Source organism: Macrobrachium nipponense, chromosome 1, assembly GCF_015104395.2.
Source record: "Macrobrachium nipponense isolate FS-2020 chromosome 1, ASM1510439v2, whole genome shotgun sequence".
Lineage (NCBI taxonomy): Eukaryota > Metazoa > Arthropoda > Malacostraca > Decapoda > Palaemonidae > Macrobrachium > Macrobrachium nipponense.
Genome location: NC_087200.1, coordinates 57,744,916 through 57,756,921, shown reverse-complemented (window position 1 = coordinate 57,756,921; position 12,006 = coordinate 57,744,916). Strand labels below are relative to the sequence as shown.

Below are 12,006 nucleotides of genomic sequence, written 5' to 3'. Positions count from 1 at the left end.
CAAACCTTTGAAGTTCCCTTGATAATTCCCAAGCGTAAGCATAATTTCCGGATGAATACATGTCCCGTTACAGGATCAATATCATTTACGTTAAATACGTCTCATCCTCACAATAAATACATATCTCGTCCTCATGCAGGTCTGAGCCAGTGTTAAAGGACGAAAGAATGTAAATAATATGTTGGCATACCTTAGCCGCCGGCTCTTAACACAAGTAGAGGGGCGGTAACAATGGCTATCACAAAAAGTGGGTTTGTATATTAATTGAAAAACCAAGGACAACCCTTTGTTTAGTATTAATATCAAACACCGTATATGCATAATTATTTAAATACAAAAAATAAACCAAAAGGATCCCATCAGGAAAAAAAATCAACGACCAGTCAGCCGGAGCTCACAAACACAAGTCTTCATCGGAAGACGGCCGAAAGTAAAGTGGAGTGTTTACATCCGGGCAGGCTAGCCTGCCCCACGGTAGTTACTGCCTAACCACCTTGTTCAAGATTCAACGGCCGTAATTCCAGCTACGCCTTAAGTATATTCTTATTGTTAAAGGACCGAAAGGTTTGTATTACGTATCGGAACAAAAGAAGGTTTCATATTTGAGTAAGAGTACTCTTCACAAAAGCCATGATATGAACTTTCTATTATCAAACAAGTTACGATTCAGTACCTATGTACTGTATTAATGATACTGTACTACTTAATACTCACTTTCAGCAACGTTTCACAGGTAGAGCACGTTAATCCCAATGCTTCCATGATGATTCCTCTGTCTGAGATGGCACCAGACTGTAAAAGAGTTGACACTATAAATATCTTTACTCAAATTTTCAGGAGAGAGAGAGAGAGAGAGAGAGAGAGAGAGAGAGAGAGAGAGAGAGAGAGAGAGAGAGAGAGAGAGAGAGAGAGAGAGAGAGAGAGAGAGAAACTCCAAATGAAGATGACAATGCTATATACATCAAATGACCCCATGAAATACAACAAATTTTATAAGTAATTTGCAATTTTCCTAAGTATTCAAACTAAAACGCTTACAGTCACCATCCTACTTATGAACATTCAGATATGAAGAGACAGGGTCGCAAGTTAAAACTATATTCTGAGTGCTCTCCTTTGCCACACCAAGTTCAAATTTTGCTCAGCATGCTTATTCTGCCTAATGAGAATTTTTGCCGTAGGAGGAAAGAGGAACCTGTTCCTTTAACCTCTTTCCAGATTACCTGATTACGTATTCTTGTGATTAACTACCATGAATTCTTACAATCATGAGAATATGTGCTCATTCATACTCATGAAATATTATTACTTTAATTCTTGTCTTCCTAATTCAAGTTGTTCATTGATGATTTCTTTTATTCTATACAGTTAACCCGCAGTACTATTTATTAGCTGGGGTTAGGCACCTTAGCCACCCACAAATAGCTCAAATCCACGAATGCTTGACATCTCCCTCTAAAAATGCTTATAACTGGCTATCTCAAAAGTAAAAAATACCAAAGACCCCCCCTCTAAAAACACTTATAACAGGTAATTTTATCAAACACCAAAGACCCACAATAAAAACATTCTAATAATTCAAACACCAAATGTATACTACCTTAAAATATCATCTTACACAGAATATACCTTAACCTATCATTTAAAACACTTCAACGTCATCTTACAACATTACCCTTAAAATTTATGGCTTACAACTAAGTGTTAAAACTACTAAAGTTATCAGAGAGAGAGAGAGAGAGAGAGAGAGAGAGAGAGAGAGAGAGAGAGAGAGAGAGAGAGAGCAAAAAATTCAAATCACATTAAAAATATTTAATATGTTAGTGACAGTACTTACACAAAGGTAATAATGAATAATTCACAAAACTAAATTATAAGAATATGTATGTATAGTGCAGTACGTATCAGTAAAAAGACAAATATCACAATTTTTGAAAGTAAATTGTATTTTTCCTAACTATACAAACCTAGGTTCTTTGCACCTCATAAACAGTGTTGTGTGCTGCCCGCAACTGTGTTTGTGGAGTGAGCACTTAGGAACCAGGAACCGCAACGTAGTTCAAGTGCAATTTGGACTGAATTAAGAACAAAATGTGTACAATTACAATCAAATAAGCACTATGGAGTTTCAGTTATGATGGCAGTGTTTCAGTTATGATGGCAGTAAGGATAAAACCACCGATTACAAGGTAAAAATGAATTTCAGTTCAAACCATGACCCCAGGAATAAGAAGTTTCATACTTTCACTAATATAGGCAACAAAATGTTGTTTTATTGTGCTGATTACAACTGCAATCTTGAGTAAGATCAATAAAAAATGAGCGCTGGGAAGACTGGAAAGAATGTGAGGACCACACAATTTACGAAAGGGACTGGAGGTAGACGAGCCATATTGGATTTAAAAACTGCCTTGAAAACATATTTCACGAAGACCTCACATGCTTATTTTAGTTCGTATGGCGCTTTCATATATCACATTATGTTGACGACACTTCAGTCTTTTGAATGGTATGCTTACAGATGTAATTATATTCTTGTTTCACCAATTACATATCGAGTAAATAATGCTAAGGTCACACATTCACGTATCAACGGACACACGCCCACGCACAAGCGGAAATTGGTAGTTGGCAACAGCTTACATCAGTAAACCGTAAATGTAGCGTAAAACATACGTAAAATCATAGACGTAAGGTGACGGGTCGTCCGGGCTCTAAGCTCCGCGCACTAGGGCGCCGTAGCCCGCTCCAGTTTTGAAATGTTCAAAACGTCGTGGGTGGTCACACCAAATGTCACCTGACGTAGCTCCAGGCATTGCACGTGGGACCCACAATGACTACTGCAGGGTAGGTGCTACGGTCACCTGCATTGTTCGCAGTCGTTGTTTTCTTTCCGCCGCAAAGCACTTGGGCCTCCTAATTGCGCTGTAGCCTACAGGGAAACCAATTCGCACATTTACAACCCTGTACGACATGGCAACACTGTAGCGTGGTATAAAAGGTCAGGTCGGCGCCCTCAGGTCTACGGGCCGACCAAGGGAAAGGCCCGTGCCAACAAGAAGTGTTGGCTCAATACAACAACAACAACAACAACCCTCAGGTCAGCTGTTGTTTCCATCTCCCGAGACCAGCAGTTTCCTCCAAGTACTCTCCACAACGCCCTTCAAGATGCCGAACCTCCTAAAACGACCAAGGAAGGGACCATCAACGTCACATCTTCTTGCAGGAACTTCTTTCGGCCCGGAGAAGACTCCTACAGCCACTCCTGCAGACACTCAGGTCGAGGAAATGTCATCTTCCACCTACAGGAGTCAGAGTTGGATGAGATACAGAGTGATGACAGGGACATGGAAGACGACTGACGGACAGGGAGAAGTGGATATTGAACATATTCTACTTCCTCAAGCCTCACATTGTCTGCCAGAAGAAGCCCAAGATGTTGGGACTGCCAATGGTATGTAAATTATAATGTCTGACTTAATCTTTTCTTATTTGTTGAAAATATGACAATTTGTCCAAAATTGCATTTTTCCTAACTATACAAACCTGAGGTCCTTTTACAATAGGAAGGTAACTAGCGGCAGCTGGATGGTCGTAAGCTTTCGAACAAGGGAGTTCGGTAGTTAACTGCTTGTCCGACAGTGCGCGCGCCGCGCGACTGGGAGGCGAAGAATCACTTTTGCTTTAGGCCCAAGCAAAAACTGCAGAGTGAGGGGTGGCATGAGGTGGGACTATGTGTAAAAGGACCTCAGGTTTGTATAGTTAGGAAAAATGCAATTTTAGACAAATTGTCATTTGTTCCGACACGGGATACAAACCTTTCGGTCCTTTTACAATAGGAAGACTCACTTCTTGGTGGGAGGAATCTGAGTCTTTTGTGAACAGACTGGTGTTCGCCCAACCCTGGAATGCCTCCAGGGTTGGGTAACATAAAGTTATGGGTTTCTCTCTTGTTGGCATCCACTTTCCCCCCCCTTGTTGGGGGAAGTGGTGGATATTTACTCCTATCCCTAGTGAAAGGGATAGGATGGGGCTCTGTCAAGTAGCTCACCTGCATCTCGTCCTCATGGAGCAGGGTGATGACCGTGTCCCTCTGCCCGCAGGTAGAGGGAGAGAAAAAGATGGGAAGAGGAGCCAGTCACACTCTAATTCACTAACCCATTCTTACAGTCACACCAGGACTCGATGCTGTTTCAGCCTGCGAGGGTCTGGGTTAGCTACACAACGTGTTGAGCAGCCACCACGGGTCCCAAGGAAAAAGTATCCAAGGACCTGTGGGCAATATCCCAAAGGTAGAAGGAGGTGAGGGTAGTCTGGTTGGCCCAGACCCCTGCCTTCAGGACCTGCACCACGGAGAAGTTCTTGCAGAACGCAAGGGAAGGACCAATGCTCCTGACTTCGTGGGCTCTCGGACGGAGCGTACGGATGTTGTCACTACCATCAGCCTCGTACGCCCTCCTGATCACCTCACGCAGCCAGAAAGAAAGCGTGTTCTTGGATACTTCTTTCTTGGTCACCCCGGTGCTAACGAAGAGGCGTCGACACTCAGGCCTGAGGTGTCGAGTTCTCTTCAGATAGCGTCGTAGCGCCCTCACAGGACAAAGCAGCATCTCATCTGAATCATTGTTGGTGAAGCACATAGGGAAGGGATTGTGAAAGACACGAACCTGTCGTCAGGGATCGACGGTTTCTGAGTCTTCGCAACGAAGTTCGGGACCGACACAGATCCCCATCCCCTGGAATGTTTCACATCGAAGGACAGACCATGAAGTTCCCCTACTCTCTTCACCGATGCCAGGGCCAGCAAGAAGAGGGTCTTGAGGGTCAGATCCCTGTCTGACGACTCTCAAAGTGGCTCGAAGGGTCTTCGAGTCAAACTCCTAAGGACGAGAGTCATGTCCCACTCAGGGGGCCTGAGTTCCCTGGGTGGGCAAGACCTTTCAAAGCTCCTCATAAGCAAGGAGATCTCGAACGTTCGAGATGTCCAGTCCCCTCAGCTTTAGGACAAGTGCCAGGGTGGCTCTATATCCTTTGACTGTGGGGACTGAGAGGAGCTTTTCTTGGCAAAGAAAAACGAGGAAATCCGCTACCTGCTGAAGAGTGGCTCTAAGAGGAGATAGACCCCGTCTGCGACAACAATCACAGAAGACGGCCCACTTCCCCTGGTACACAGCTGCAGAGGACTGTCTGACGTTTCCAGCCATCTCTGTTACTGCGCTACGAGAAAAGCCTCTCGTTCGCAAGAGATGGTGGATTGCAGCCAGTCGTGAAGATGTAGAGACTGGACTGCTCGGTGGTACCGTTCTACGTGTGGCTGGGTGAGAAGGTTGTGCCAATGGGGAATCTCTCTCGGTGCTTCTGTAAGCAGAGCCAGCAGGTCCGGATACCAATGAGCTCCAGGATAATCCTGAGATTCGGGGTGGCCAGCATTCGGCTGATCACCTTGCGAATCAGGCTGAACAGGGGAAAAGCGTAAACGAAGAGGTTGTCCAACGGGTGTTGAAGAGCGTCCTCTGCAGCTGCCCATGGTTCCGGCATGGCTAAAAAGAAAACCTGGAGTTTTCTGTTGTGCCGGATGGCGAACAGATCCATGACTAGACCCCCCACAGGCTGAAGAGCCTTTCCGCCACATCCTGGTGTAGAGACCATTTGGTCCCTATCACCTGATCCCGACGGCTGAGCATGTCTGCTACTACATTCCTCTTGCCTGGAATGTAGCGGGCTGACAGCTCTATCGAGTGAGCCGCGGCCCACTCGTGCACCTGCCGTGTCAACTGGTGCAACGGGAGAGACACTAGGCCCCCCTGTTTGTTGACGTAAGCCACTACCGTGGTGTTGTCGCACATCAACACCACTGAGTGTCCCATCAAGCGGTCCTGAAACTCTTGGAGAGTGAGGAACGCTGCCTAGTTCCAGGACATTGATGTGAAGGTGCTTGTCGTGATGGTCCCACACTCCTGAAGTCAGCAACTCCTCCAGGTGTGCGCCCCATCCCTCATTTGATGCGTCTGAGAACAGCAGCATCTCCGGGGGAGAGAGAGAGAGAGAGAGAGAGAGAGAGAGAGAGAGAGAGAGAGAGAGAGAGAGAGAGAGAGAGAGAGAGAGAGAGGCACTCCTCTTAAGGTGAGGAAGTACCGATGCTAGCTGGTACCCCTCTGGTCCCCGTAGTCTTCTTCCTTGCGGAAGGAGAGACGGGCCCTGAGAAGTTCCCAAAGGAGCCTTCTTAGGAGGGGAGGAGGTAGCCTTCTTCTTCCACGGCTGGGTAGCCTTGGAAGTCGAAGGGGAAGAGGCGGCTGCAGACGATGAAGACGACGACGACACCTTCCTCCTCTTCCTCTTCTTCTTCGTCAGCTTCCTCAGGACAGACGTTAGGTCTACCATCCAGGGCAGAGCCGGGGCTGCTGTTGCCGAAGCAACAGGGCCCGGACGCACCTGTCCGGACAGACCAACATCTGGGGCAGCAACACCGCGAACAGGGATGACGTCAGCAGGCATGGACACAATAGGAACAGCAGGAGTGGCGGGAACAGCAGGAACAGCCAGCACAGCGGCGGTAGGTATGGCAGGTACGGCAGGCGGCACAGTAACACAGGAGGCGGAGCAGCAGCCAGCGACATCCTGGGTACCGGCGGCAGGTCCAGGAGCGAGCTCTTGGGGCAGCGGAAGTCTGGTCGAGGCAGCACGGCAAAACCGGGCGGCGGCGGCACGCCCCCTCTCGGTATGGCAATCGGCCCCTGCACAGCGGCTGTAGGTGAGACTGACACCACGTGCGGCAAGTAAACCAGGTGAGGAGGGGCGGCGTACCCTGGAGTAGACAAGGCGGTAGTAGTTGTGGTCACCGTTCCATGGGTGACCGCACCAGACCCCGCCAGATGATGAAGAAGCCCCTGGATACTCGGGCACGCCCTGCAGTCCCAAAGACGCCCACACCTGACCAAGGTCATCCCTCACGGCAGAAGCACCTGCGGAAGCAAGAGTCGGGTAAGTAGGAGGGGTTCCCCCTCGTGCAAGGGGGGGGGACCCCCACCCCCGAACGAACGGAAGACCCCAAATACAGCTGTACATCGGGGTACCGAGCGCCCTCCTCTACGCTCGACGGATTGGGGAAGAGAAGGACCTGGATACCCCCCCCCACCCCCGAAGGGAAAGGTGCCATACATGGGAGCTGAGCAGGGGGCAAGAAAGAGGACGAAGTGTCTGTTACCAAGGGAGTCGACGACTCCTTGGCAGGCCTTCGCTTCTTCCTGCCCTCGTACAAGCCCCACTGCACCTCCGACCAATGAACACATACACCACAGGTCTCGGCACGAGAGCACTCCCGCCCTCGACACCGAGCACAAAGGACATGGGGATCAATCTCAGGGAAGCTCCTAAAAATCCCACATTTACGTCCCTCCACCCCGGGGCACAGTCACCAGGTAATGGAAGGGCACAGAGATTCCTTTGATCCTTGATCCATCACTTGTCAATCACAATCAAAATGTATATGAAAAAATGAAGAGTACTTACAGTTCACTTTTACACACACAAACAGTAAGAGACAATACAAATAACCAGAAAGCAAACGACGATGAAGCGGGCAGAGAGCTATGAAGAGCACGTCCACACACCAGCAGGCTGAAAGCAAAAGTGGTTCTTCGCCTCCCAGTTGTGCGGCGCGCACACTGTCGGACAAGCAGTTAACTACCGAACTCCCTTGTTCGAAAGCTTACGACCATCCAGCTGCCGCTAGTTACCTTCCTATTGTAAAAGGACCGAAAGGTTTGTATCCCGTGTCGGAACAAATATGATATTGTTATTATACAATAAAGTTTCATACATACTTACCTGGCAGATATATACATAGCTAAGACTCCGTCGTCCCCGACAGAAATTCAAATTTCGCGCCACTCGCTACAGGTAGGTCAGGTGATCTACCTGCCTGCCCTGGGCGGCAGGACTAGGAACCATACCCCGTTTTCTATCATATTTTCTCTCTTCCACCTGTCTCCTGCGGGGAGGGCTGGGTGGGCCTTTAATTGTATATATCTGCCAGGTAAGTATGTATGAAAACTTTATTGTATAATAACAATATCATTTTCATACAATCAACTTACCTGTCAGATATATACATGGCTGATTGGCACCCTTCGGTGGAGGGTAAGAGACAGCTACTATATGGAATAGACAGGTAAACAACATATGTTGTAGGTATAAATAAAACCTTGGTTCCTACCTGATAGGTGGTAGACTTCGTGGGTGTTTGCCCAGTAGTCTGCATCACCTCAAGAAACTTTAGCGAGATATATGATCTATGGCCAAGAGTTCTTGTGGGTCTGCCAATGGGGTCTTATCCGCTTATCGGCAGAGCCTAAAAGGACTTTGTCAATGGGTGCTGATCCACTTATATGACAATACACCTTATGAAGGAGCACACAACCAATCCGACCCCTTGATCCTAACCATATGTTAGAACTAAGGATTGTTTCCGAGTTATCCCCGAATCGTCACAACAACCGTAACTCAAAACCACTACGCACACATACATAATTTTCAAAAAAAAATTTATACTCATCTAATTGGATATGACAAGATTCTCTTACTGAACAACATAGACGGCCGCCCGTGCTAAACCAAGTCCTCCATTGTTCGAAGAGACTCCAGACCATATCCAAAAAAGAAGAAAAGTATATACATTTAAGGATTGGTGTCGGCTCCCGTACCCAGAATCGTATCCGCCGATACGAAAGGACCTAGAGAAAAACACTCATATGTCACACGAACGTCTTTCAAGTAATGAGATGCAAATACTGAGTTGCATCTCCAAAATGTCGTATCTATGATGTTTTTAAGCGACATATTCTTATGAAACGAGAGAGACGTCGCTACAGCTCTCACTTCATGAGCTTTTACTCTCAACAGTTGTAACTGTTCGTCAGGACAGACCTTATGAGCGTCTGTAATGACGTTTCTTACAAAAGAATGCCAGAGCATTCTTGGACATCAGTCTTGTGGGGTCTTTTACCGCGCACCAAAGACCTTGTCTAGAGCCTCCCATCTGATGCTTTCTCTGAAGGTAGAACTTCAGAGCTCTAACAGGGCCTAGAGACCTCTCTGCTTCTCTGACTACGAGATTCGACATGCCTTTCACTTCGATTGACTTAGGCCAGGGATTCATGGGGGATTCTCGTTTTTAGCTAAAAACAGGGTCTTAAACGAGCAAATAGCTGAGTCTCCCTTGAATCCTACTTTATCCTGCAGAGCATGTAATTCACTAATTCTCTTTGCCGTAGCTAAAGATAATAGGAATAGGCATTTTCTGGTGATGTCTCTAAACGATGCCAGATGAGGAGGTTCGAATCTTTCAGATGAAAGAAAACTTGAGGACTACGTCTAGGTTCCAGTTCGGATGGTACGGTTCCTTCGACTTTGAAGTCTCAAATGACCTTATGAGATCGTGGAGATCTTTATTATCTGCCAGATCCAATCCTCTATTCCTGAATACAGCCGAGAGCATACTTCTGTATCCCTTTATTGTGGATACGGCTAGATGAGATTTTTCTCTCAGGAATAGCAGGAAATCAGCAATTTCCGCTATAGAGGTAGTGGAGGAGGACAACTTCTTGGATCTACACCACCTTCTAAACACCTCCCACTTCGATTGGTATACTTTCGTAGTGGAGGTTCTGCGTGCTCTCGCGATCGCGCTTGCCACTTCGCGAGAAAAGCCTCTCGCTCTGACAAGTCTTCGATAGTCGAAAGGCAGTCAGAGCGAGAGCGGGGAGGTTTTGATGGTACCTCTTGAAGTGTGGTTGTCTGAGATCCGCCTTCTTGGTAGGGATCTTGGAAAGTCTACGATCCACTCTACCACCTCCGTGAAACCAATCCTGGGCCGGCCAAAAGGGGGCTATTAACGTCATCCTCGTCTCCTTTGACGCCACAAACTTTTTCATTACTAATCCCAGGATTTTGAATGGGGAAAAGCATATACGTCTACTCGAGACAATTTTAGCAGAAGGCGTCTACCATAAGTGCTCTTGGATCTTCCACGACGAGCAAAAGACTGGCAGCCTTTTTGGAAATGAATGTTGCGAAGAGATCCACATGAGGAGTCCCCCACAGTGACCGAGATCTAGACACACTTCCTCGTGTAGGGTCCACTCGTATGAAGGACCTGGTTCCTCCTGCTGAGTCTGTCCGCCCTCAACATTCTTTACTCCCTGTACGAACCTTGTCAGCAGGGAGATGTTCCTGTGAGACGTCCAAAGCAATAGGTCTCTCGTCAGTTCGTAAAGGAACGAGGAGTGAGTCCCTCCTGTTTCCGAATGTAGGCAAGTGCGGTGGTGTTGTCCACGTTTACTTGCACTACTTTGTTTGACACCAGAGGTTCTAGACTCTTCAAAGCCAGATGCACGCGAAGAGCTCTTTGCAGTTTATGGGCCAAGTCACCTGTGCTGGTTCCCAGGTGCCTGACACCTCTTCTGAGCCTAATGTCGCTCCCCAACCTTTCTCCGACGCGTCGGAGTACAACACTAGGTCTGGGTTCTGTGTTTTTAGAGAGATCCCTTTGTTCTCTTCCAGAGGGGGCAACCACCACTCCAGGTGCGATTTTATCTCCACTGGAATGGGAAAAACGTCCGAAAGTTGTCCGGTTTTCCAGCTCCAAGACTTCTTGAGGAAGAATTGAAGCGGACGTAAATGCAGTCTTCCTAGTGGGAAGAACTGTTCGAGCGAGGAAAGGGTCCCTAGAAGGCTCAACCATTCCCTCGCCGACGTATGTTCCTTCCCTAAGAAGAGAGAGACTATCCGCAAACCTTTTTGCGATTCTCTCTTGCGAAGGAAATACTCGAAAAACCCCGAGAATCCATCCGAATCCCCAGATAGACTAGGTCCTGTCTGGGGGTCAGCTGAGACTTCTCGAGGTTCACGAGCAATCCCAACGCTTTGATCAAATCTAGAGTTAACTTTAGGTCCTCCAAGCACTGTCTCTCTGATCTGGCCCTGATGAGCCAGTCGTCCAGATACAGAGAGATATTTACTCCTTTGAGGTGAAGAAACTCGCCACATTCTTCATCAGGCTTGTGAAGACCTGAGGAGCTGTGGACAGGCCGAAACACAAGGCTCTGAACTGAAAGATCCTTCCCCCCGTCATAAAAACGAAACGGAGGTACATTCTTCGATGAAGGGTGGATCGGGACGTGAAAGTAGGCCTCCTGGAGATCTAGAGACACCATCCAATCTCCTTGTCGTAATGACGCTAGGACTGAAGCAGAAGTCTCATGGAGAACTTCTCCTTCTGAACAAATTTGTTCAGAGAGCTGACGTCCAGTACTGGTCTCCAGCCTCCCGAGGCTTCGCAACCAGAAAAAGGCGATTTGTAAAACCCCGGGGAGTTTTGATCCAGTACTAGTTCTATCGCTCTCTTTGTCCCACATTTGTTCCACCATCGATCGAAGAGTATCCCTCAGCACAGGATCCTTGTACTTGGCTGATAGTTCCCTTGGTATTGACGTTAGGGGAGGATGTTTCAGGAAAGGGATACGATATCCCTTCCTTATGATAGCCAATGAAGACGCGTCTGCGTTTATCAGTGTCCAGGCCTCCACAAATCCCAGGAGCCTGGCACCTACTGGTGCTTGGAGGAGAGAATCTTCATTTTCCCTTTTTAAAGGGACGAAAGGCACGACCTACCTCTCTTCTCAGGAGCCTTCCTTCTTGCGGGAGGTCTGGAGTCGGACCACCTCGAAATGGGCTGAACAGATGTACTAGGTCCTTTCTTGTCAGATGCAGAAACAGGTTTCTTCCTTGCTGACTGCGCAGAAGATCCTGAGTCGCCTTCTCAGTAAAGAATGCGCAATGTCCTTCACTAACTGAGAAGGGAACAAAAAGTCAGATAGAGGCGAATACAGTAGAGCTGCCCTCTGAGCGTGTGAGACTGCCTTGGTTAAGAAGGCCCCATATACAGTCCTCTTCTTTAGAAGACCTGCTCCAAATAATGAGGAATTTCAAAAGAGCCATCCTGTACCG

At 47.5% G+C, this 12,006-nt stretch overlaps 1 protein-coding gene across 2 annotated transcripts in view; it reads right to left on the bottom strand.

The window, feature by feature from the left end:
* LOC135219326 (uncharacterized) overlaps positions 1–12,006 on the bottom strand; it is a 298,402-nt gene that overhangs the window by 215,618 nt on the left and 70,778 nt on the right. For both annotated transcript variants that reach the window (XM_064255991.1, XM_064255990.1), the window contains exon 2: positions 715–792. In XM_064255991.1, the coding sequence (XP_064112061.1) occupies positions 715–762 (48 nt within the window). In that variant the 5' untranslated portion in view covers positions 763–792. The remainder of the gene's footprint in view (positions 1–714; positions 793–12,006) is intronic.